Here is a 26,756-nt window from a genome sequence, read left to right as displayed (position 1 = left end):
GTGTGTGTGTGTGTGTGTGTGTGTGTGTGTGTTCTCTAGACCTTGGTGGCATGCTCTCTCATGCAGTGGGGAAAGCAGCAGCTAGAGCGATAGCTGCACTAGACCAGGTCAAAAAAATGTGGAAATCCTGATTCTGATTCTCATCTGAACACCTATCCCATGCAAAGCGCCCCACCGTTGTACAGTAAAATACCTGTATGATGTTGTTATTGTATGAAAATAAACTATGAAACCATTTATCAAACTTCATGTTGAATAATCACAGGCTGTTGAATCGTTTTGTTGACATTTTATTGGTTTTCAACCAAAAAAAAAGGCAGTACAACCCCCCCTCATTTCCATGTAAGGACTTGGATGGTTAGAAGGAGAAACAAGAGAATGGGGGGTACATGTGTTGCAGAAGATGAGAGGAAAGAGAGGAGAGGAGAAGATGGGAGAGAGGAAGTAAAGAGCAGTAACTCAGAATAGAGGCGAGGTAAGGTGAGGAGATCATGTTTAGCAAGTTAGAAGAGTTGAAACAAAACTCAGTAGCGGAAAGGAGAGAAGAAGTGATTAGAGAAGAAGAGGAGAAAAGAGGAGGAGGGGAGGTGGGCTGGTGGCTCGACAGACCCCTCCCATGAACCAAACAGGGTTCTGTCATAGAGGGCGAGAACATTAAATGTGAAATGGACTTTGCCTTTGCATTTTAATACTGGCAGACACTGTGCAAACCTAAACTTGAAACTGAAAATGCAAACTGGGCTTTTGCATTTGAATTTGAATTATGTCATGATTTTTTGCACACATCACTGAAAATGAAATTATTTCCATTTTAATTTTAATTATGCTTCCATATTTCATACCCACAGGGTCTCACAGGGTTGATCTGTGTGTGTCTGTTTCATGTGTGTTTGCATGGAATACATGTGTGTGTCTTCAGTTAGCATCCTCAGGCCAATTTCACAAATGAATCCCCAGAGCAGACTTCTGTTTCTGTGCTTGAATGTGTGTTTTCAGAGACAAAGAAACTGTGTGTGTGTGTGTGTGTGTGTGTGTGTGTGTGTGTGTGTGTGTGTGTGTGCGTGTGTGTGTGTGTGTGTGTGTGTGTGCTTGCAACCCCAAGCTTTGATATATGCAGATGAGGGTGTGTGTGGTGGTGGGCTGGCTTCTACCACCTTCGTATAACATTCCCCCCCCACACACACACCCTAGCGTTGTCTCACAACCACTACTACACATTCTCACCTAAGAAGGTATCAACAGAGGATACAACACAGCGGAGATGTACTTCATGGACGAAGGACTTTATGATGATGACAAGACAGGTGAGATATTCACAATTCTCAGCTTTGTTAAACAGAAGCAAAGCATTTCTGGCCATTACTATTGATTGAACTGGAGGTGCATAACAGAGGCTGGACAGACTTTTAAACTGCTTAATGAAGAAGCTTATCTGCTTTATTTTGGTCTTGAATATGCATCTACTCCTCATGCTGGGTTAGTTCCCCTTCCACACAGAATCTAGTATGAGGAAAACTGAGAAATGTGTTTGTGCTTTGGCAGCTCACCTTTAATTTTACATTTGTGAATTACTATTTTATTGTTGATATATTCAGCACTATTGCACACAGAGCAATCTGCCTGAATGGATATGTGATGATGCCCTTGTGTCTCCCAGCTGATGCAGCAAAGAAAAAGCTAGTGGGGGAAGGAGAAAAGAAGAAAGGTGATATATTTGTCTTGTTCATCACATATGGTCACTTGATTAATGATTTGGTGGTTTGGTCTGTGTTCAGGTGTTCAGACTAAACTACATTTTCCACCCATTTTATTTGAGAGGCACACTTTACTGACCTCCAACATGACTTTTCCATCTAAATTCAACGCATGGATTATAGTATGAGACTCTGTTATATAAAAATAAGGTATTTTACAGAAAACAAACTAACCCCTAAGTATAGATGTGGTAGTTATTTTTTATTTTTATTGGCAGTTGTTTGTCTTGTGTTGACCACTGACTGGAGTTCATTTCATAGTGTAGCTGCTTTTTCCATTTCCCACCACATCATTGTATTTCTGTGTGTGTGTGTGTGTGTGTGTGTGTTCTCTCCCAGGCATCCCCTCCCAGACAGAGCTCTCTGGTGGTGTGGTGAGAGCTTCTAATGATTCTCATCTGAACACCATGTGAACCAACCCCCCCCCCCCCCCCAATAAACCACGATTCATCAATCTTCATGTTGAATAACCACACGCTGTTGAATCATTTTGTTGACATTTTATTGGTTCTCAACAAAAAAAAAGGCAATACAAATTTTTTTTTTGCCCCCCCCAAGTAATTTCCATGTAAGGACTTGGATGGTTAGGAGAAAATTAAACAGGAGAATGGCTGTCACAGTGACCATCTCTCCTCCTCCCTTCTCCCCTCTCTTGGCCAGTGGAGGAGTCTGCTTTGGGTGGAGACAGGGAGGAGGGGAGGACCGGGTGGGGGGTGGGGGTGGGGGGGGGGGGGGTACATGTGTTGCAGCTAAGACCGGTGAAAACCTTGAATCTAAACAAACTCGGATAAAAACCTTGTTGGGAATCCTAAACCCTGGCAACTTTAATACTAATCCTAAGCCGTAGCAATGTGATGCCTGGCCTTCATGTGTGACACAAACTCAAGAGCAACATATTCATATTATTCTCTTTTACTGTCACGATGCTAAATCTATATCCCTTTCAATTAAAGTCAACTGAAGTGGGCGTCTCCCTTTTCAAGCGGGGCTCTTTCTGAGATAAGGCATCTGAAGTGCTGTCGACTGAAACAACCGCAACATGGAGGGTCATAAATACATCCAGGATCACAAAAGGGGGCTCCCAACATGGCTGCCGTACAGCACCAGTAGGAACGTTAATATGGGGGCTGAGGGAAGGACAGGGTCTTTCAATCTCTCTCAGGATGTAGCTGACAGTTGGCTTTTTCCAATGAGATCTCAGGCAAAAACAAGGACGGACTGATATTCAAACAGCGACACTGATATGTTGGCAGCAAAAATATCACGGGACATAGGACAAATACCAGGATAGCCGCAGAATGTCTCAGTGTGTGTGTGTGTGTGTGTGTGTGTGTGTGTGTGTCTCATGAGAGAAAGAGTGGTGGGCTTCTCTAATGTAAACGCTTATATGTTCTGAAGGCTGTTTGGGAAACGACGATAAGGAAGCAGGAGAAAGGTGATCAATAGCAGGAGGGTGGGGGAGAGCGTGTGGGTGAACGTGGGCCGTGATTGGCCGTTTATGTGAAGGTGAGCCCCGCCTCGTTGTAGACTTTGAAGACCTTCTCGATGGCGTTGACGTAGGCGGCCGTCCGCAGGTCCAGCCCCAGGTTGTACTTGCTGGCTGTGCGCATGATTTGCTGCAAGGCAGAAGAGAATGCAAACAACAGTCAAACCACTGGAAAAACAGTTTGCCGTTTCATTCTATAAAACCTTTGTTCAACCAGACAAAACACATTTAGATTCACTTTGACAAAGAAAGAACAAAAGTACAGAACATTACACTGCCTGAGCATTTACAGCATTTCTGGAGTGCAATTCCTATGTCTCATCTCAGTTTACAATGGTACATGCACACAAAAACAGCAGTGTGACTGGAGGCGAGGGCTGGGTTTAATGTTAGTCTGTGTTATTATGAGTCATCCGCCTCAGATTCACCTGCTCACTAAAACAAGTCTGACTGTCTTATCCACGCTCACTCACCCGGGCAGATCTCTCCATGGTGTAGGCCAACCCAGAGTGGACAATGTCCTTCTCAGAGGCTCCCTGCATAGAAACAAGATCAATATTTTGCAAACAGAGCACCACTTCACTGTTTATAGAGAATGCAAATGTGTATTCTGCATGTGTACGTGCAGATGTGTGTGTGTCAGACTGTTTTTGTTAATAATTCTTTGTGTTTGTTTTAACCTGTTTGGAATACCGGATGGGTGGGGTTTACTGCATCAGGACAATAAGTGACAATAAGGTGTTAGGTGAGCTGTCAATCACAGAGAGGTGTAGGCTTTTAAATACTTTCACTTGATTTAATCTTTCTGGCACTTCTTGTATAGTCTTCTGTGGGAAACCTCATCCATTTGACACCAAAGTAGGTGAAACCAAATCCAAAGAATTATATATAAAAACACCATATGACCAACTTCCGGTGTGTGTGTGTGTGTGTGTGTGTGTGTGTGTGTGTGTGTGTGTGTGTGTGTGTGTGAGACTCACAGCAACTCTGGCCTGGAAGTCAGCGGTGGGGACGATAGGGATGGGTCCTCCCTGCTTGCCAAACTTCCTTTCCATACTTTCCTGCACAGACACTGGAAGACAAAAATAGGTGGTTAGGTGGAAAGAACAAAAGGAAATAAAATAGATATTAGAAGTATTTCTCGATCTATCTACTGTTCTTCCTGCATAGATAACACACCCCGCTGATGCAACACCTTGATAATTCATCTAGCCTACTTGTCCTTATCACCTGAAATTCTTAAGATACTGATCTCATATGAACAAAGAGTATATAAAGCAAAAAGGAAGGCTCAAGAGAGCACCCTGCGCCACAGACTTCACAAAACGTATAGAATAATCCCGGTTGAAATAATGATTGGGGTTCTCTCCTTCAGAGAACACAATATACAGCACTGACAATAGCTGTGATGATATTGTTGTTGTCTCAGAAACTATATTCATGGGCGAAACATATTCAACTGAAAATAACTGGCTTTTTCATTGAACTCAGAGGAGAAGGGGGTATTATTTTATTATAGTATTCCCATAGCCTGTATGTCCTTCCTGGCACGGAGGGGCAAGGAGTAAGGGGGGAAGTGGAGCTCCACCAAACAAATGATAAAAGGAAACATCTGGGTCACGGAATGAGCAACAACCCTCAGAGCAGGGAAGTGTAGACGTTAAGCAACGGAAGCAACTAGAGAGTGATTCTTTGGAAACCCTAGCAGATGAGCGTGCTTCTGAATTAAAGTTTGATTACCTTTGTTGAAGGAAATTATGTTATCTTCATAATCAATGCAACATATTAACACATTCCTTTGATCAGACAGCACACATACATGTACTCATGCACTATGCACAGTGAGGAGAGAGTACAGAGAAATAGGTCTTTGTTACCAGCTCATGCCAGTAAGTTTCTCACAAACAAGCAAGATTATTGGGATTGTTATTGCCAGAAAGAGAGGCTGTAGTCAAATATTGTACGCAGAGAGCACTCCTATCGGGGACAGCATGATACAGGAATTAGAGAGGAAGACTCTTAGTTTCGGCCTTGAGGTACAAAATAAACAAAAAGGTGCTTTCCGTCAGCAATAGCTGGATTGACGCACTGACCACCATATTCCAACAGACAGACCAATTCGAGAGCTGTAGTAGGTAAAGATTGGGAATAGACTATCCCTCTAGGTGGAGCATGGTGTGAGGGGGGGGTTCGAAGGTAGAAAAGAACCTGAAGATGAGAATTCTTGGTCAGACCCTTCACATATCAGTTGTATTATGTACTCTGTTATATGAAGAATAAAGTCAAAAGAAAAAGAGTCAGAGTTTGTCTCATTCGTTCTGTGTTCAGCTCCTCGAACCTGAAGTGGAAGTTGAAGAAAAAGAAAATCCACAACACCTTGATTATGATTTTGATGAGTATGGCTTTGTATTTGAATGTAACTGTGTACAGTCAAAAGTTTGGACACACACATTTTTCTTTATTTTTTACTTTTTTTCACATTTTAGAATAATAATTTAATAACATTTGAAAAAAAAAAAATGAAATGACACAAATGGAATTATACAGTGACCAAAAAAGTGTTAAACAAATCGAAACTATCTTATATTTTAGATTCTTTAAAGTAACCGCCCTTTGCCTTGATGGAAAGGCAAAGGCTTTGGAAAGAAATTCATACATAGGATCAACTTCACTATTTATATTTGTCCAAGAAACAAATTTCAAGCATTTAAGCATAAGCCTTTAGATCAAAATGGCTTTAAGATGATGAAAAACATTCAATCAGGTGTGTCCAAATTTTTGACTGGTAGTGTTCGAGTACCAGAGTGTGGGTAGAAAAGGGAAGTGAAAGACCGTGCCAAAACCTGAGGAGTTAGCCAAGTTGGGACTTTCCCTAAAACCTGAGCCAAAAAGAGGAAGAAACTCTGGTAAAAGTGGTACTTTCCACGTGTTTTTGTAGACCTACTGAATGCACCATATTAACCTACAAAAAGTTGCTGGTAGGGGCGCCCCGGTGGCTCACCGCGTAGAGCGCGTACCATTTAAGGCTCAGCGCTTCCTGCAGTGACCCGGGTTCGAATCCAGCCCCCGGTCATTTGCTGCATGTCCTCCCCTCTCTCTCTCTCCCATACCTTCCTGTCTATCTCTCACTATATCTGTCAATAAAGCATAAACATGCCTGAAAATAAATCTTAAAAAAAAAGTTGCTGGTAGTGGTCAAGGAATATACATATATGGTGACAAGTGATTTTGCTGTTTTGTGATTGGCTGTTAAGCTGTTTGCTCTGGGGCAAAATTATTGGTTGTAAGCAAATGTATGTAAATGAAAGAGAGAAGGCATAAAAGGGTGGGATGTTCTCCAAAAGTAGGAGTTCCAAAATCTTGTAGCAGAGATCTTACCTCAACTGGCACCGATTCCCTCCAGAATTACACAGCAACAACATCGAGGCTGACACAGATTCAGTGAGACTACTTCTTTCTATCTCTCTCAAATTCTTGTTGACTGAATTATTATATTATCGAGACCTGCTTTTACTCCTCTTAAAGCTAAATTAAATACATTTGAATCCTGCATTTAAAGAATACCTTATCTTAGCAGATTTCTTCCTCCATTGAGGAGACTACTTGCTTCTCCTCAGTGATGTAAAATAGCCAGGAAAACTGTCCTGCTAAGCCTGATAGATGAAGGCTTTTATTAGTTACTCTAGACTTGCAAAGTAATATTCACTTAGGAGTACAAGTAGTTAGAAGCTAGATTAATTCCTTCACCATATATGGCATCCTATACTGACCTACCACAGGTAGGCTAGATATTCACGTTCGAAGTGAGGGCTGATCTGTACTGGGCCGCCGGGAGACAGTTGTTGGCCCTACAGAGTGTACACCTCCACGCCGATTAAACCAGATAACAGCATCACAAGACCAAGAGAAATACAAGGTAAAACAACACAGCAAGAGTAAATACTTCATGCTTTGTACCGCCTAACAATATAATTAAAAAACTGTTTTATTTTTGTTTATATAGATGGCTGCTCAATCCATTGACTACCCTAAGAACATGGAGAAGAGTTCTTGCAGAGGGAAACAATACAAAAACGACACCTTGATGAAGAATAAAGAGGTGCTCTACTATGATACCAACAGAAATGGTGCAAAATGCAACCTCATTTTCTTCACTGAGCATCCAAGCCAATGGATAGATACAATAAAAGCTTGCTATCCTAAGACTGAGCAAACTACCCGACAGGTCGATCAACTCTACACCGAGGCAGGCACCGTATGCGTGTATGACAATGGAAAAGTTGTGTTGCAAGGCTCAGGAAAAAACTTGGAGGACTTTGAGAAAAAATTTCCAGAGCTAAAATACCAACTGGAAAAACAAAAACTAGAAAAACAAATTGAGGATTTGAAAATAGAGGGTTGAAGGGTGAAGAAGTGAGGATAGAAAAGAAGAATATAATGTATAATGGAATAGAGGGAAAAAAATTATACACTATGGTTTAGTGTAAAAATGCTCTCCCAAATCAAGAATATAATGTGATAAATAAGTAAAATAGTTCAGCACAACCTGCTAAACTTTATATTAAAAGATATATACCAAGTGTATCATTTAAATAGCTGACAGTTTTGCTTTTTTGGTTTTTGTATTTGTTTGTAAACTTGGTTGTAAAATCAATTTCGATTTTTTGTTCCAATTTGTAATATAATAAAGTTTGTCAAGTTCTGTTAATCTCTGACAATTTCAGCTTGTGTTGACTACATTTTTTATTTGTGTCAAGATGCAAATGTAATGAAGTTTCTTGAAACTTCCAAAAAAGTTAATGTTTATTCTCTTCGCTGAAGAGATTTCGAACTGATACTGAACTGAGGCGGATATGACTGCATTTTTTGAAACCCAACACCGAAACAAGTCTTCTGACTGCCACTTGGCCCTGGCTGACGCTCGTCTCGGGTTATGGAGGAGATAAAGAGCAGATTTGCACTCACTGAGCAGGTGGTAGTTTGAGTCCCTCTCATATTTGAAGGTCAGTCTTCCGTAGCTGACGTGGTTGAGGTTCTTCAGCCACTCAAAGTACGACACTGTCACACCGCCAGCGTTCAGGTACATGTCCTGCAGGACGGACCAACACACACTCAAACATCTGCCAGTTTGGAATGGTCTTGGCTGTGTATGTGTGTATGTGTGTGTGTGTGTGTGTGTGTGTATATCTGTGTGTGTGTGTGTGTGTGTGTGTGTGTGTGTGTGTGTGTGTGTGTGTATGTATGCGTCTACTGCAAACCTTTGTCTGCTCCTGTGTCTGGGTCTGTTTCTGTGTCAACAGATGTTTCCAACCAAATATTTGTATGCAAATCATGCTGTGTTAAATAAGAAAGGCTGAATGGTAACATAAAATTTTGATATTACAAAAAATGTTTTTACCCTTGCTTGAGGCAGGAAAGGTTTTTGTTTTGTCTGCATGCTTTCACTTTTGCTACATGTGTTGCATGGCATTGTTGTGGCATTGTTGCAGAAGTGATTTGCAGACCTGCGGTTTCAAACCAATGCAAGCTTCTTCCTGTTCGCTCCTGGTGGTCTAATTTCTCTTCAAACAAACCTCATTTGGTTTGTTGGCAAAGTTGGCAGGCTACTAGACTCATGGAGAGAACGTCTCACCAGACTCCGTTACAAAGTCTGGCAATTTAATGTTGCCTTATGGTTTGGTTAGTTATTTATCAGTAAACGATGCCCACATCGCAGAACGTCACTTAAGACCATTTACTTATCAGTAGGAGCCACTGGAAAATTTGGCATACAAGTGACTCATCAAGCAGCACTGGTTCACTGGCTATTTTCCTTCTTCCACCAACATACTTGCCTGATATCAGACAGAATTGTCAACTCGTTACACTCCATTTCCATCTTCAGTCTGACATTGCCTCCACTCTAACCGATTTCCGTGGGGGAGGGGGATTCGATTTTCCCTAACCAATCACTAGAAACCAACGTATCCGCCTGAATCTAATGTCATTTTAAGTCGACACTGATGCGAAAAAAACATCTCCCTTTTGAATAAATGCCTTCAAAGCAGAGTGCTGTTCGGATTTCAAAGTAATTGATACTTTTAATGGATTTAGAACAGCCTCGATAGCAGTGTCTACCTTGTCTACAGCGGTCGCCATTGTTGTTATTACTCCTCCTTAGTTCCGGTGCACAGCTTGACAATGCTTGACAACAGCTTGACAACGGCATTAGTCCCGCCCGTGGCGCTGATTGGCTAATCGTTAGTCCCCCCCGGCGCTCATTGGACCGATCATTTTTCAACCGAGAGAAACCGCTGTTTCATGTCACGATGGCAGACCAGAAGCAGTCAACTCGGTGAAGTGGGCGGATTGAAAGGTCTGGACCCAGGCAACCAACATACACTATCGTGGGCAGGTAGCAAGACACTTGAAAAAATGAGATTTGTATGATGAAAACTGTACGTTTTTAGATCGCCAGGAACAATCAGGAAGGAACTGTTTTAACCGGCTCTTCTGGTTGGTCATGCAATCACCGTAGGACTGGTGTGTTTTTTGATGTTCAGCTGAAGGAAACGTACCTAATTTCATTTCTTTTTTTTTTGTTGCAACATTTCAAGAGTTTGCTTAAAATTTGCTTTATATATTTGGATCGAAACATTGTGTCTATGTCCATTTCCATTTGTGTGTGTGAGCGTGTGTGTGTGTGTTCTTACAGGAATAACCATGACATTGTTGTCCAAGAAGACCTTGTCAGCGTCTGGGGTGGTGGGACCGTTGGCACCCTCGGCAATGATCTGGAACAGACAAAACACAAAACACACCCTTTGCATGACTATGACTAGATTAACAGAATAAATATATCAGTGTACCACTTTGAAAAAAGGAGGTACCCTATCTTAGCTATCATGGATCCAAATAAAGACCTAAAGCACGGCCTCGTGGGTAAATTAGAGGGAGAGTGTCTACCTTGGCCTTGATCCTCGGGGCGTTGACACGCGTGAGCTGCTTCTCTCCGGCAGCAGGGATCAGGATGTGGCAGTCGGCTTCCAAAATGTTCCCTTCATAAGGCTTGGCCCCTGGGAAGCCCACAATGGTGCCGTGTTGCTGCACACACACACACACACACACACACACACACACACACACACACACACACACACACACACACACACACACACACACACACACACACACACACACACGAACAATCAGCATATTTCAGCGAGTGTAAAATGTAGAGAAAAGAGGACATGAGGAAGGAGAAAGTATCATGTGACAGCGATAGTGTAAGCAAGAACAAGTCAAGGGAAGAAACATCAAAGTGAGGTAAAGCAGGAAAACAAATGCATTTTTTGAATGGAAAACGTAAGAGAGTGACTGCCATTGTATACAGGTGGAGGGAGAGAGCAACTGTGAGTAACAACTGTGAAAAGATAAGAGATGGGAGTGAGGAGAAGAGAGCTGTGCTGGTACCAGTTTGTAGTCCTCCAGCTGTTTGGGGTCGATGCCCTCTGGGTTGTAGATGGCCCCGTCGATCTCACCGATGCCCACACACTTGGCCCCAAACCTGTGCAGATACCTCATGGAGTGGAGACCCACATTACCAAAGCCCTGGGAAAATACACATTGGGATGTATTCAATATGAACAATAGGTATTAATGACATCACCACTGACAAACATCACCATGATCGCCACTGTTGCTGATGCTCTGAATATTTTCATCCAAATCACTTTGCCTTGCTAAATAAGGTCAGTTTGCCTTGTGAAGACATTACTGTCACTAGTAAATGTTCTTTTCAAATGTTACATCACGTACTCAGTCATAGAGTATCTGCTCAACTCAATGAGACTACATACTCTGGTGCCATCATGTGGCCAGCTTCGGTTACTACATCTGCAGCAAAGTAGCCACTGGTGCTAATACGCCATACTCTCATATGTCACCTGTGACAGCTGCCATGTGTTTGATTAAACGATTCTGTGTAAATGTGGGTGAGAAAGAGAGTGGGACACTGACACAGATGGGTGAGATGGGAGCTGGCTGAGGAAAATCCGTCTGTTGCTCGGTGACAATCCAAAACGTGTTACTATTAAAGTGTATCACTGCTCCGGTTTGTTGGTTAATTTGGTTGGGATTTAAGCGGTCAGAATTGCATAAGAAGAGGATAACAGTGATAAATGTTTTGCCAATACACATCCTTAATAATAGATCCAAAAGAACTGTGAGTGCGCTTAACAGTAGGGGCCTAACAACAGGCTTTCGTTGATCCTCACACCATACTGAAGATCTGCTCTCTGCTTGATCTCAATATTCACTCAATCTCCAAGAAAATCTAATCACACCACCACATAATCCCCAAACACACACACAGACACACACAGGGATTAGCTCTTTGAACATCCACGTCATGTTTCAGCTGTCGTCACCCCTAAACATTTCTTTACCTCATCACTGACCCTCCTGCCCAACCCCTTTCTCTTACCCATCATCCTTCACTCCAATACCCGTTCTACATACATCATTATCTCTTACTGTTTCTTTATTGTTTTTTGATGGAAGTAATTTAATCTGCCAGTCCAGATGTCTCTATATGGACAGGGAAGGTTGGATGTGGTGTGATGTGCGTCAGCCATCGTGAAGGGGAACAAATAGAAGCACATCCCCCTGTTTGTGTCTGTTTGTTAGCTAGACTGCAGTCGTCCTAACAGCAACATTGTTGAGTGAGATGCAGATAAACATGCAGGCTTACTAAACAAGAATACCAAGTTGTCATGAAAAACCAATAATTATAGAAAGCCTTCCAAGAAAAAGGTCAAGGCCAAAGCTTAGGGGAAAGGACATGTGTGTGTGTGTCTAGGAAACGTGAGGTGCTCCTGTGTGACAAAGGGAACTGATACTTCTAAAGAAAACTGCTCTTTGACCTGTTATCCCCACCCACCCTCTGGGAGAACACACACATACACACACACACACACACACACACACACACACACACACACACACACACACACACACACACTTCTATCTTTATAACTTAGAGCTTAAACTGTCTAAATCAGTGTCGTCCTTTAAATAACTTCTAAAGACCTATTTGTACAAAAAGGCCTTTTCATATTTTGACTTGACTTTGAAGGTGTAAAACTCAAACTGGTTTTCACAAGGATAGAAGTACAAGAACACACACGCACACACACACACACATAAAACCAGAGAAGAGCAGGTTAATTTCCTACAAGGCTGTTAATTTGTCCCACTCTCCTACTGAGTCATCTCCCATGGAGAAAGAAGGGAAACTCTTTCAGTTCGCTGCTGTCTGCCTGGTAGGAGGAGATCAGGACCGGACTAAACCAGATGGCAGGAGCCTGATTGAGGCACGGCTCTAAAAACCTGCGTCATTTCAAACAAACTCTTAAATCCTGTGTGTCTGAGCGTGACTATGTGCAGTGCATGGGACTTCAGCCTGATCTTCCCGATGAATAAAACTAGGCTCTGCATCTTTCTGTGCAGGTCAAGTCGTGTGTGTGTGTGTGTGTACCTGGATAACGAAGGTCTTGTCCTGGAAGCCGGGGGTCAGGCCCAGCATGCTCATGTAGGATGCCTCATGGATGAAGTTCTCGATGCCGTGGAAAACTCCGCGACCAGTGGCTGAGATACGCCCGTGGATGCCGCCCTGGCTGATGGGCTTCCCCGTCACACATGCGTGGGCATTGATGTCCTGCACACACACACACACACACACACACACACACACACATAAGATCAGATCACACACACAGTCAGAAGAGGTTGTGCAGTGCCACTGTGCCAGGTAGTGTGGCAGGCAGAAGCAGAGATTTTTCTCAGCTGTTATAAAAGGCACTTGGGGACGAACCGACTGAACTACGGTACCCACTACCCAGAATGCTCTACTACCCAGGGCAGGAATGTGTCACCCACTCCAAAGCCCTGCCAGTAGTTTCTGGGACAGAGGACACATGGCTGGATAAGGTGACAGAGGATGAGAGACAAGAGGAAGAGAGAGGGAGAATGAGCATGATGGAAAGTGAAGGGGAGCGGATTGGAAATTAACACCCGGCAAGCCCCAAATTCCAGTAAAATTTGTCTTTGGCGGATAAATCAAAGGGTCACCTGCCACACTGGATGGTAACTGTTAGAGACAATAATATTTTAATTCCTCAGTTATATAAAGTCTTTGGTCTACGCCCGTTTGTCCCTGCTGACCACTGTGCTCTCCCTCGGACAGTGAGCCAATCAAATTACAGCAAAACAATGGCTCTGTATCAAACAGACTCCTAATTGGCTGCCTGTTGCGCTGGCTATGCACAAAGCAGTAGTGTCTGAACTTCTGTTTCTCTGTTGCCTGGATGGTTAACTAGCCTAACCTTAGTTGAAACTTAGCTAGCAGATAGCAAACACGAATGAGCAAGTTTTAAATTAACAGTCAAAATCTGCTCATCTCTTCACTGAATGATTCATACAACATCTGATTCTATACAGGAAATAGCACTGAAAATGGGTGGGGTGACATATTTCATATAAAAAAAAATTATATTTACTATTTGGGCTGGTAAACTACGGGATGTGTGTGTGTGTGTGTTGTTGTGACCAGTGACCACATATGCACCCTGTGGCCCAATCTCCCATCACCTGACCACTAACAGCAAGGACTATGACATCTGCAATATACACTAAGGTATACACATACATACGTGCACACTCACACACACAAGTAAATATTTTTCCAGCTTTGCTCAAATAAGCCCTGTTTGACAGGTTTTGATAGGAGAATGATTAACTGACAGCGCCCCAACACAAACACACACAGGCCTCGGTCTGGATAAATCTGCTCTGATGACTAAGAGAGGAGAAATGTCTGCAGGATCTGGAGGGAAGGGAATGAACTGAGGGCCGGGCAGAGTGAAAGATCTGGTCATGGCCAGAAAATGTGAAATTCCCCATCAGACAGGCTGTCTTGGGTGTGTACGTCTGAGAACTCACAGTGTGCGCAATGGTGTTGGCGTACGTGTCTGCGATCCAGGACATTTCCCTCTCTCCTGTGCTCATGTCTGGGGCCGGGACGTCGATGCCAGGCCCTGGAGAGGAAAGAGGGGTGGGAGAAGGAGGGAGGGAGCAGTGGGAGAGAGAGATGAAGGTTTATTATAGCCTGCCAGCCGCAGTGCAGGAATGCGAGCGCCTATACATACTTTACATCGTGCACGAGACAGCACAAATAAACACCGTCATTTTTTTCATATAATATTACAAACAAGCTAGAGTCCAGACAGGGAGATACTGCTGCTGATCTTGAAAGTTTGAATGAACATTAGCAATACTGACTCTGGTGACAGAGGAGTATGAATGCCAGACTCTGTGCCCTTGTGTCATATATACAGTACATGTGCCCTGCAGGGCCCCGTATCTTAGGACAGGGTCCAAAAACAGAACTAGACAGCGAGAGGGGTGGGGGATGGGTGAAGTGAGACGGATGAGAAGGGAGGAGAGGGAGAAAAGGATGACTGGATTTCTCAATAGGGGCAGTCTAACCATATTAGCGTTGCACACAAAACACACACCCACAGAATAGGGCAGTGAAGTGTGCAAGCGGGTACTGTTGTGCCTCAAGGGATTATATAAATTCATTATTGAAGGCCCATGGATACAACCCCACCAATATACACAACCACTGGTGTCTACAAGCACACAGCAAACAGTGTCATAACTCTCTTTCTCTCCTGTGTTTGAATTGAACACATTCCAAACATGAACATACATCCAGTCATAGGGGAACAGACTGGCTCTATAGGGGCTGTTAGCCTGCTAAACCAGTGTATGGACATCAAACTAACAAGCGTGTGTGGCCTTGCACAACCTAGTTGAGTAGAAACATGTTATACGTAGTGTAGTGTAACAAATTACCATTTCAATTTCAGTAATAATAATATGTTTATGTTTACCAATCAAACAAGGCAACAGTGAACATATCATCCCCCACGAATGATGCAGTCCCCCTCTGGGCCAATCAGTGACAACTGTAATTAGAGTGGTAATTGTAGCGCCCCCTTTGGTCCAATTAGTGTGATGTTGAAAACGCCAGAGCGCAGTGGTGAGATGCATCATTGCTCAAGTTTCATCAAAATCTGATTTATGTCTAAACATCAGATTGAAGTTGAATTATCCCAAAATTATTCCCATCCTCATCCCCTGGTTTGTTTTTGTCATAATTAGTCGTCTCGCTCCCTCTCTCTCCCCCTTTCCTTTCTCTGGGTGGAAGTATTCCCACCACAGTGATTTTATTGAAGGAAAAGATGACAAGAACATTGGAACTAAACGACACTATTTGATCACTCACACAAAAGCGGACAGGCGAGGTAATAGACTTTTTCCCGATTTCTGAAGGGAAGAGAAAATGCATACGCCAAATTTGGGGAATGTAATGGAAAAGTAATGTACCAAGTAAAATTCCTGCTCCCAATGAGTAATAGGTAATAACACTACCTTTGAAACTGTTGAGTAATGAGTAATATATTCATTTTTTAAACTCCTATACACACAGAAAACCAAACTCACCGATGAAACCCTTCTTGGCCAGCTCAATCGTGAATCTCCTGGTGATCTTCTCCAGCTCATTATCCTAGGAAACAGAGAAAGTAGAGATAAAGAAGAAAAATATTGTCACCTTGGTTACAGACCGCTGTAATAAGACATGCACGGTACATCAAAGGTATAGCATGGAAAGATATGTGGGAAAGAAGAGGCTAGATGAAAGAGAAAGGTTTATTTCCCCCACCGAAGCTTAGAGTTTCTACCGCATATAAACCAACACTTTCCTTTGAAAGTGTGGCTGAATTTATTATTTGTTTAGCTTACATTTTCAAACACCTTGGAAAAACCTGCAAGGTTTATGACATCCAATTCTAGGCACAGAGGCAATACCCAATGACCATTAAATCTGTTCACAGTATCCATCGATAGACTAACTACAACCCACATCTTGTAAGCCCATAAAAACTGGGAACTGTTGGTTATATAAAACAATCGACACTTAAAACACAAAATAAAATGCTCACTCAGTCCATTAAATCACATACATCTGGTCATCTATTGGCACAGCTATTCCTTTACCCCTGAAATCAAAAGTCATTCTGGAGAAACATATAAAGATGTAATTATCTGCTTCACTGCCAAATATAAATAGGCCTCTCTTTCTCCATCTCCCTCCCCATCTCTGTCTCTTTTATTACTCTCTCTCTTCCACTCTCACTCAATCCATTTCTCTCCTCTCGAGAGTTGAAGAGTGGAGGAAAAAAAGAAGACAAAATGAAAGGATGAGATTCTGCAGCCGTATCCTTTGCCTTCTAGCGAGATGGAAATCATCCATTGTGCATGTGTGTGTGTGTGTATGCGCGAGCGAGAGAAAGAAATTGATCCTCCATGTGATGAGAAGAAAGCAGTTGAGAGGACAGCATCCTGTGAACCAGGCCGTTACTTTCTCCCTTTACTGCCTGCCCACAGTTTAACATGTGCGTGCATCTACACATATGTGCATGTGTGTGGGGGAGGGGGGCTGACATTATAAGACTTACAGAGTAATTCCTGGGGTTGATCTTGACTCCAGCTTTGGCTCCCCCAAACGGCACATCTGGAGGGGAAGAATACAGCTTAAAAACCATGGGATTAGCAACACGCACTGAGAGATGTGTGCATTAAACATGCATGACACTGAACAATCCAATATCCTGAAAAATACTTGAAAAATGTACAATGTACCCTGACTGCTTCAAACATTGGCAGGAGAGACAATTAAATAGATGGAGAAAAGGGGACAACCAATAGGAGGCTTTGTGGTGGGATAAAACCCTAATACCTACCGACCACGGCACACTTGTAGGTCATCAGAGAGGCCAGGGCTTTCACCTCATCCACAGACACATCTGTACTGTAACGGATACCTGAAGGAAACAGACAAACAGAGGTCAGTTAACAATTAGGCCACCCTACATAGAATAACTAACTGGAAGCACATTATTAGTAAAGCCACAAGCACAAAATCATCCTTGTACAAAGTGGCTGGTGGATGGATATTAACACGTGTTGTTGTTTTCAAATGCTAGAATGCGGGTTCAAGTGTCTTGTATATTGGTTCTACAGTTCATTTAGGGCCTGCTATCAGTCTGTTAAGTGGCTGGACTGCAACAAAGGGAAACTATTAGCCTATACATAAACTGTTTCCCCTACAAGTGCAGCTCAACATTAGACAAAGAAAATCAATAGCCAAGATAGAGTGCTGTGTTTAACTGCAAACCTAGCTGCGTAAAAAGAGTCTGGACCATCAGAGTGTATGTACTCCACAACAAGAGAAGACCACACTAATAGGTCAGAGATCAGTGATTGCTTCTGACAGTCACGGTCATAGTGATGGGCGGGTGGAGATGAGCGAGCCAATCCCAGCCCTCTAATCTGACCCCAGCCTCTGATCAGCGGCCATTCCTTCCTGCTTTCTAGGGTGTATTGCCGTCACCACGGCAACATATGTCCTGACACGGCCATCCTGTCTTCAACGCTAACTGAGATCAATACAGCAGTCTGCCTGTCCAGCCAGGCTGCCCAAGTTGTACTACTCCATCCCATCGGCACAGTGTGTGTGTGTGTGTGTGTGTGTGTGTGTGTGTGTGTGTGTGTGTGTGTGTGTGTGTCACTATCAAATATAGCTCATCCAGAGTTAGCTTACACAGAGAAACCCAAGGGCAGGCAGGCCAAAGAGGAGACTGCAGCTGCTTGTTTTAGCGGACAAAAGCAATGTGTGTGTGTGTGTGTGTGTGTGTGTGTGTGAGAGTGTGTGTGTGAGAGTGTGTGTGTGTGTGTGTGTGTGTGTGTGTGTGTGTGTGCACGACCACGCGTGTCCGATTGCAATTCTATTATAAAAGCTACTTGGGTCAGAGCCAAAGATACAGGAAGCAGACGCACAAGCCCACCCACTTGACTACTCTGAGGTGTGATGTCATCTCTCAGCGACACTAAATGACATCACTCAGTGCCCACCTACTCCTGTTTGCAGTATTTCAGTGACTTCAATCCCTAGTCCGTAATTGCTGCCATCTGGAATAACATGATAAGGGTGAGCTAGACGAAGACCAAACATCAACATATAAAGTTCTATCTTTCATTGTGTGCTGCTGTGATTCTCTCTCGCTCTCTATCCATTTATCCCAAGCTCAGCTGAGTTCACTCGGGGCTACATAGGAGAATCATGGGCTCGCTGAACAAAAACTAGCCTATCTGGTTCATTAGATATCTCCCGCCTCCCATCCCCCATCCAATCATCCCCCACACTGCCCACCGCAGCACAAGGAGCAAAACATATCTGTAAACACATTCCTCTGAAATGGAAGGCGGGTTGTGATTAAATAAACTGCGCCCACGCTGAAACTCAGTTTCAGTTTTATTTCAACACTAGGCTGAAGACCAAGGGTGATGGCGCTTTCTCCATCAGGGCCCCTCGGCTCTGGAAAGACCCGCCAACTCTCTACCCTCCTTTTAAAAATGCACTTTTTTAGGCTTTTATTTGAGCAATTGGTTTTAATTCTTGTTTCAATTATTCTGTGCATTTGCCCTTTAGTATTTTATTTATTTTTCTTCTTCATTCATTGTTCAGGTTTTTATTTTGTGCTCACATTTGTATTTCTTTAAAGCACTTTGTAACTCTGTTTTATTAGCCCATTGCTACTTTTATTTGTTGCAAGTGCAAAAGGATGTTGGAAAGAAATGGAGCAGACAGACTCCATACTTTAGTGTTTGCCCTACACTGTTTCTCTTCTAGGGGTGGTTAAGGCCTCTCAAAAAACATTAAGGCTAAATAACACTAAAACTCTCCATTAAAATAAATGTATATGAAATAGTTATAGGCAGGGTGTCGTTGCCATAGGTTTTATGGCCCACTCATCTTATTCAATGGCAAGAAAAGCTGTCCAGAAATTATTTTTGTTGGGGTGAAAAGTACTCTGCAACAGCATTTAGACCATGTGACACTGAAATTCCACTGACATCAATACTACTGAATTGCTTTCAGCCAGTTGGCAGCTTTTAAGAGGGGTGACCCTCCCAGACTATGCAATGGTATTTGACACACTGCCGCACACGTGATGTGCAAACACACAGCCTAAATAAAGCACAACACAAAAGTCATACAAGCACTGACTGGATTGAGAATGAAACCATGACCAGTTCCCATCATTACAGGAAATAAGATACGACGTCATTGTCGAGTGAAAACCTCATAACAATTGTGTGGCCCTCTATGGGTTGAAAAAGTTCTATGAACGCTGGGCTTATGGAACCCTTTCAAAACCCATCGGATAAACTGAAAAATGCATTTTCATCAAGCCAAAACACAAGGGTGTTTTCCTTAGTTCCTGAAAAGTTGACATTTTGGAGATACAAGGTTTGCACCCAACAACAGTGATATGTAACATCCCCCATGGCTGTCTGTACCACAGATTTAATCTCACTTCTGCATGAAAGGAGAAGGATGTTGATGATTTAGCAGACTAAACAGAACTTGAGGATCTTGCACTGTTTTACAGTGGGTCAACTTTTCACGTGTGAGCAGTGCGGACGCACACACACACACACACACACACACACACACACACACACACACACACACACAATGTTCCTATGTTAAGAAGCTCTCTGTCAGTAGAGAGCAGTGTGGGCCAGCCCAGCAGCTGTTGCTCTGTGTGGTTCTAAAAAGGGGTGTACAAGCACCACCAGCACACACAAGAACAGCCTTTGCACTTTGTAATTTACCCTGATCTGAGCAGGGCCAAGGGTCTATGCGCTGTATCAATGATTAAACCCACTGGAAAATAATAGCTCTTTACCCCCCCATGCCCCCCTGTTATCCAGGAGTTTACCACGAGGGGCGTCTTAGGCCAGTTTATAGATGGTTGGTCAATGGTCACTCTGTAGTTAGTATATGGTTATTATATTTTTTCTAGATGTGGGGTGTTGGGGCAATTTTGGTTCTGCGACCCAGGGTCACTCGTGGCCCAATGGAGGATCAGTTCCAGTGGGTGCTGTGGTTTAAGAAATTATTTAGATAATTATATGTAATTTTTCTGTAATTGCAATTCTTATTTCAATTACAATAGGTGGGCAGAGCAATTCCAGATGATGAATTTTCAATGTAGCTGTGGGGGCAATTTTCCAGCTGTGGAGTGCCACTACATGTAGACTAAATGAATGAAAACTCACTATGCTTTGAGCAGCCTATCTTTGTAACCACCGGTCAGCTGTAAGCTACCTTAGGTCTAGCTCAGGCAGCATGGGAGAGGATGCTATTTGATATAGGCCGATCAGTACATAGAGGACTGATATTGGCTTGCTGGGAAGGGATTTAGCCACAGATTGAGGTGATGCTCTCCCCAGGCTTATATAATATGGATAGTGTCATGAGACTCTGTTATTAATGTTATTGATATTACTAATATGCCTGCTGGGAGAGATCTTTCGCTGGTGACTGACTGGATGTTTCAAATGGTGATGTTGCCAATTCATAAAGTGGTGCAGTGATCCAGCTGTTAAATGGTTTGGGGAGAAAGCTGTAATAGACCAAATTAATATTTTAATCCCACTCCTTTTGTTTTATCGGGATATCATATAAATAATATATTCTCAGTTTATCTACCTTGTCAGACAGTTTAATGACTGGACTATATGAAACAATGTCCATTCCTTTTTTCCAATTGATGTGTATATACAGCATAGTACAACACCATGCAGAAAGCATGAGCAGAAAAATGCCTCCCCAGAATAGGCCTACATTAACTACATTAAGCAGGTGCAATGGAAAGGTTTCACAGTATTCACACCGGGCCAATGTCCACTCCACGCCGTTCAAACATGCCCTTTGACTGCGTGACTGACTGAATGGCATGTCTCTTTCTACAGAGAATACCTCTGGTTCCCCCTCCTCTCCTCAGTACCCTCCCCCACCTGTCACACTGCTGACAAATAGGAGTGCCTGGATACACAACCACCCCCTCCCCTAGACCTCACCCCTCCTGCCTCTCTATACATCATATCCTCCTATTCACAAGTTACCCAGAGTGCATCGCTGCACTAACCCATAATGCCCCTGCTTTGAACCCTGAACTTTGAACCAAAGAGCAAATGTCACTCTGTCACATATCATGCTCTGACCAAGGCTGACACCACCCATTACACATGAAGCACTTAAAAGCAGTTATTTCAACCTCACTAATACTTCTTATAAGTGGCCATAGGATGAGAGAAGACTGTACTGTGTGTCTGACCTGCACTTTTTTCATACAGGCCTAACCAGCCTGTATGCATGAATCACCTGACAAAGCAGTGCATAAGCAATAGGCCTAGAAGGGTCAACACGAGTTTTGTGTAGCACATGTTGCGAATAGAGATGTCAGGGCATAGACTGCCTAATGAAATAACACCTGATGCCTCCATGCCTGCTTTCTCCATCACACACATCTGACAGAGTGCTAGAGTAGTCCTGATCTGTTATAAAGGCCCAACAAGAGATAATGAGTGCATCCAGTTTTGAACCAAAGCAAACCACTGGTCAGTTTAGCATTTTACTATCATAAACTGTCTACTTGGGCTAGCAGGATTATATAAAAGATATAATATGAACGTTTGATGGCTGTAGCCTATCCAGCTAGCCAACAACTGAGACCACTATGACAGGAGGCTGCTACAATTTGACAGCTAGCATACTGCTAGCCTGCAAGCTAACACACTACAGTACAGCCACAGGTGTGCAGGAAGGTCAATGGAGACTGCACCTAAAAATCTCACATGACCAGGACACTCTTTGAAAACACAGGAAGCGAATAGGACAAATAACGGCAGCAGTGGCGTTACAACCACTCAGATGTATGATACGATTATAAACACAACCAGTGCCAGTGAAGCTATGTGCAAATCCAGAACAGCAGCTGTTGACCAGTGGCGACAGATGCTGTGTGTTTTGAGCTAGTGGCTACTGCTAACTAATGCTAAGTAGCTTGCTAGAGCTAGCTGTCAAAGGACCCAGTCGATGTGGCTCGGCTCTTTCTTACCCCCTTTGCAGGGCGTCCTGTGCTGGCTGTGCTGGGCGCGGTATCCCTCCACCACCTCCCACTCTCCGTTATCCCTCTTGATGGGGAAAGAGACGCTCAAGACGTGGTTACAGGGCTTGATGATGCGCAGGATGCCCCGCACACGGTTCCTCTTCTGCTCGGGACTCTCCCTGGTCTTCAGATCCTCCACCAGCTTGTCCTCCACGATGGCGGCGCCGCGGTCGAAGAAGCCCTCGACCATCCTGAAGAAGTTGGGGTCGTCAGTCTGGTCCGCTGCGTCAGCATAGCGACGGACCCGCATCAGAGACGAGGACACCGGGAGAGCGGAGTCCACGCAACCCGAGGCCAGGGCACTACCCGCAGAGCGGGTGAGCAGCTCCCCGAAATACCGGTACATGACTGAAGGGGCTAACTAGCTAACCGTGTAACGAACTAATAAAAAGGCAACTAAATAACAAAGACAATGGGGTGACAACAGGAGAGGGGGTAAAAGTGAGCGACACAGCAGCTCCTCACTGTGTCCCGTCCTCTGGCTGACTAGGGAATGGCATACTGTGTCCGTTTGCTTTAAAAGGCAGCACGAGTCAGAGTGGTGGTGGGCTCCTCTGGATGCACGCGGAGAAGGAGGAGGACCCGGAGGCGCGCGCCCGCGGGAAGCAGTAGACAGCGCGCGCGCTCCCGAGTTTGCACCAATTTTGAAATTCATGGCTCGGGTTGCTTCATGAAGCTTATAGCAAATCGACTGACCATGAGAGATAAACTACATTAAATGAAACGGAATTAATTACATTCAGGCAGAAACGGGGTTCTAATTCCGGATATTTCCATGTGGTGTTCAGATGTTTCTTTGGCCTGAGAGTCAGTCTAAGACCCAAGTGAAACACAAGCAAAAATTAGACTATGCTAATGGGAGGCATAGGGCAATCGCAGCATGTTTAAAAATGTTGGTCAAAGTTATCATCATTTAGCCTAACATAAAATAATGTATTTTCTTTGATTTAAGGTGGTTTGACCAAGAGTTGGTCCATGAATTCCAGTTTCACTTGGTTCTTCACTACATTCAGGCCAAAGAACTATCTGGACATCACATGAAAATGACATGACTTTCTATCTCTGTTTTTCTGTTTTACTCTTGTCATTGTCATTGCCCATGTTCTTGTCACTGTCTTTCCCGGCACCTGTTGCACCCTCAGCTGTCCTGGTGGGGGATCCCTCAGTGACATGGCCTGCCCAAGGTTTCTTCCATTTTTTTCCTAACAAGGTTTTTTCATGGGAGATATTTTTCAAGGCACCACCAGCCTTCCTTGTATGCAGTGCATAGGGTAGGGTAGAATTGGTAGGCTGTTATGTCTTGCTATAATCTGTTTTTGTGTGTCTTGCTCTTCCTGATGTTTATCGTTCTGGCTGATTGTTAATCAGTTAGACCTAGTTAGGCTCATTCTACAGTCCTTTGAGACATGCTTGTGATAAAGGGCTATATAAATAAACAAGCTTGAACTTATCCTTTAACTGATGACATTGAGAATAGGTGTAGATGAATGAGAGGCACTTAAATGAATGCAGTGTTAATTATGCCAAATATACTGTATTTATTCTGAAGGGACATGAGCTCTCAGCTATGTGAGGTGCCCCAGCCTGGACATTCATTAGCCTTTGCACAGCAGCCACAGTGGTGCAGTTCTGTACTTTGTCTCTGTAGTCTGTTCAAAGGATCTCCACCATGCCTGCTGTCATCAGCATTTCACAGATCACCTGAGAGAGAGACAGAGAGATGGAGAGAGAGAAAGAGAGAGGGGGGGGGGGGCTGAAGCTGAACTAGTAATGTACAATTTGTGGCTGATTCATTCATTCATTTGGACAAATTGTTAGTTATTTATGAGAGATGATGATTTCAATCCACATTACAAAATCAGATAAACAAAAGTTTTTGTTTGTATGTTGTTGTTTTTTTCATTAAACGAACTTGAAACTAGACCAATATATATCAGTTTTCCAATATACAGGCCGATAATGTCCTTTGTCATTAATGTCATTTATTTTCTTTATACTATATATTTATTTGTTTAATTATTGGATAATGTAAATTAATTCTTAATTTAAAGGCAGTAAAGTATCCTCTACCATTGAATAGGTGGAGTAGGTCACCCTACATGAAAAAACTGCTGCTAACCCTAAAATAATTTCATTAGTCTGGGTTTCAACGGAGAGAGTTTTAGTGTCCCATGTTCAAAATGCTGTTTCAGAGACTTTTTCATCCTGATAAGGTTAAAATTCTGTGGAAAACACATAATCCTTGTAAATGAATGAAAAAAAAGAAAAATGTCAAATTTGAGGATATTGACTATCAGCACAAAATATTGTCTATATTGTATATATTGTATTGTATATTGTAAATATTGTCAAACTTAACATTAGTTAATAGAGCTGATTGACTTCTTGGCGAGCCTGACTTTATCATAAAAACAGATAAGGCTGTGTCCAATCAGTGGCAAAGCTTACTTGTTATATCAATATTCTGTGGTACAATGTGTGAAACAGATACAGATTTATTGTATAATTTACAGTGCTATAAAGAGCCTGTACTGTCTGTGTAAGATCTGTGTGCTATGGTGTATGAGTGCGTATGCATGCATATGAGCGTGTACATGTGCATGCGTATGTGTGTGCAAGATGAGCATGTGTGAATTAGGGCAGCAGGTCATTCATGGGCTGTGTGTGTGTGTGTGTGTGTGTGTGTGTGTGTGTATGGGGGGTTGCTGGAAAGCTTAGACATGTCGGAAACTGGGGATCTGCCAGCTGGAAGAGGGGCGGTGAGGGGGAGCAGGTGTCTTTCACTGAGCTGCGACAGCACTCAGCGCTCAGCATGGGAGCAAGGCAGCATGGGTAAAATCTAGCCGATGTCATAGTTTACTGATCAGCCAATCAATGGAGCATTTTACATTGTCTGAGCGATGTTTTCCACTAGAGTATGATCTCTCTGAGCTTACACAGTAAGTGACAGTGTGGTGATGTAAGGTCAATCAGTCAGTTTTCATGCATTCATCTCATAATATCTTTAGCTCTTGGGGATGAGCATGTGCAACACTGTCCATTGAAAACTGATCCTTTTTGTGGCTTAGGTAGAACGTCTGCTCCTGTCTGAACATGTTTTTCTTTCATGAAAATATTCCAAGATTGTGTGACATTATGTAGCCCTTCTCATACACCACATTCACTGCATGTTCACATTATTTCACACATACATGTAAAGGTTGTCTGCCCCTCCGTGTGACACTGAGAGGAAGAGAGCAAGCGAGAGAGCGAGAGAAAGCAAGCGAGAGAGAGCGAGAGAGAGCAAGCGAGAGAGAGCGAGAGCGAGATGTTGGTGCTGAGCTTGTCTGAATGAAGGCCCTGACCTGGGCCCACACCTGTGGACTCTGCACAGGAGATAAGATTAAATCATTCCCCCCGGCACTGGTACAAATACACATTCACACACACAAACACACACACACTTGCACAAACTCAGAAATGATTACACGATGTGAAAAGCAAATTATCATTTATTTAAGTGTGATTAAAGATGCACACACCATTTCTGTCTCAGTAAGTGCATGTCTGGTTGGCCAGGCTGATCTTGATGTTCTGAACATCCCATAGCGTCATTCTGATGTCAGTTGGTCAAAGTGATCAATAGTAACTATGTTACCCATTGCAAATGGCACAATGCCAGGGCCATATCTCACTATTACCAATACAATAATGCCAGCGCTTATCTCCTCATTGCTCCATCTCTGTAGTACAGGGCCATATAGCTTTATTGACTGTTGAAGGCTGATATCCTATAGTACACTGAGATGAAACGAAACCTCACCATTTTACTTCCCAGAAGATACAGAGGGAGAGAGAGGAGGGGATAGAGGGTCTAAGGTCTCCTCCATCTCTCTGTCCTGTCTTTTCTGAAGATAAGCAAACAGCAGTAAAGATAATCTGATTTTACGTGAGGCGCTGTATTTGAAAAATTGACCAGAATCGTATCACTCACACATCCATCCTGTAATCTGACCAGTAACTCCAATTTTGATATGCAATATTTTAAACTTCATTTTCAGCTTATTTAGTCCTTTAGGTGCCGTGTAAGATTCATTACCCTAGGGCCTGAATTGTAAAACGGTAAGACAATATAAAAATTAGCCTGACTTTATGAATATTCTTACAGATTCTTTTTGTATATGTAAGCTTTTCATTTCACACCACGAAGTAAGGGTGAATCTGATTCAAAACTGGTCCAAGATGGAGATAAAAAATTGTCTCGTCATCACCAGTTCTTTGAACCAGTCTCAGCAAACAGTTGCTTGTGTAGCTGTGGTACTATCATTCAAAAATACTCTGTCAAGACCTTGAACTGCAGCTTGTGCATGTGCCTGCATGTACACCAAGCAACCAATCTGACTTGTA

At 43.1% G+C, this 26,756-nt stretch overlaps 1 protein-coding gene and 2 long non-coding RNA genes across 3 annotated transcripts; 2 read left to right on the top strand and 1 right to left on the bottom strand.

Moving 5' to 3' along the window:
• Positions 1-1,219: 1,219 nt before the first annotated feature.
• LOC144542965 (uncharacterized) lies at positions 1,220-2,186 on the top strand. The gene is made up of 3 exons (XR_013507534.1): positions 1,220-1,304; positions 1,658-1,705; positions 2,094-2,186. It is a non-coding gene; the product is annotated as an uncharacterized LOC144542965 (long non-coding RNA).
• A 48-nt stretch (positions 2,187-2,234) lies between these two features.
• Positions 2,235-22,924, bottom strand: glud1b (glutamate dehydrogenase 1b). The gene is made up of 13 exons (XM_071907672.2): positions 22,320-22,924; positions 17,091-17,171; positions 16,806-16,861; positions 15,790-15,853; positions 14,221-14,315; positions 12,758-12,937; positions 10,693-10,830; positions 10,186-10,323; positions 9,933-10,013; positions 8,206-8,329; positions 4,221-4,312; positions 3,714-3,776; positions 2,235-3,370 (listed from the first exon to the last, which is right to left on the bottom strand). Exons 1-13 carry the CDS (start codon positions 22,714-22,716, stop codon positions 3,251-3,253), a joined length of 1,629 nt encoding a protein of 542 aa, XP_071763773.1. The 5' UTR covers positions 22,717-22,924; the 3' UTR covers positions 2,235-3,250.
• LOC144542986 (uncharacterized) lies at positions 6,596-8,029 on the top strand. The gene is made up of 3 exons (XR_013507569.1): positions 6,596-6,681; positions 7,020-7,156; positions 7,244-8,029. It is a non-coding gene; the product is annotated as an uncharacterized LOC144542986 (long non-coding RNA).
• Positions 22,925-26,756: the final 3,832 nt, after the last annotated feature.

This window comes from Centroberyx gerrardi, chromosome 20 (genome assembly GCF_048128805.1).
Source record: "Centroberyx gerrardi isolate f3 chromosome 20, fCenGer3.hap1.cur.20231027, whole genome shotgun sequence".
In the NCBI taxonomy this organism is placed as follows: domain Eukaryota; kingdom Metazoa; phylum Chordata; class Actinopteri; order Beryciformes; family Berycidae; genus Centroberyx; species Centroberyx gerrardi.
The sequence above is the reverse complement of the archived record's forward strand: the minus strand, read 5'-3'. Positions and strand labels throughout refer to the sequence as shown.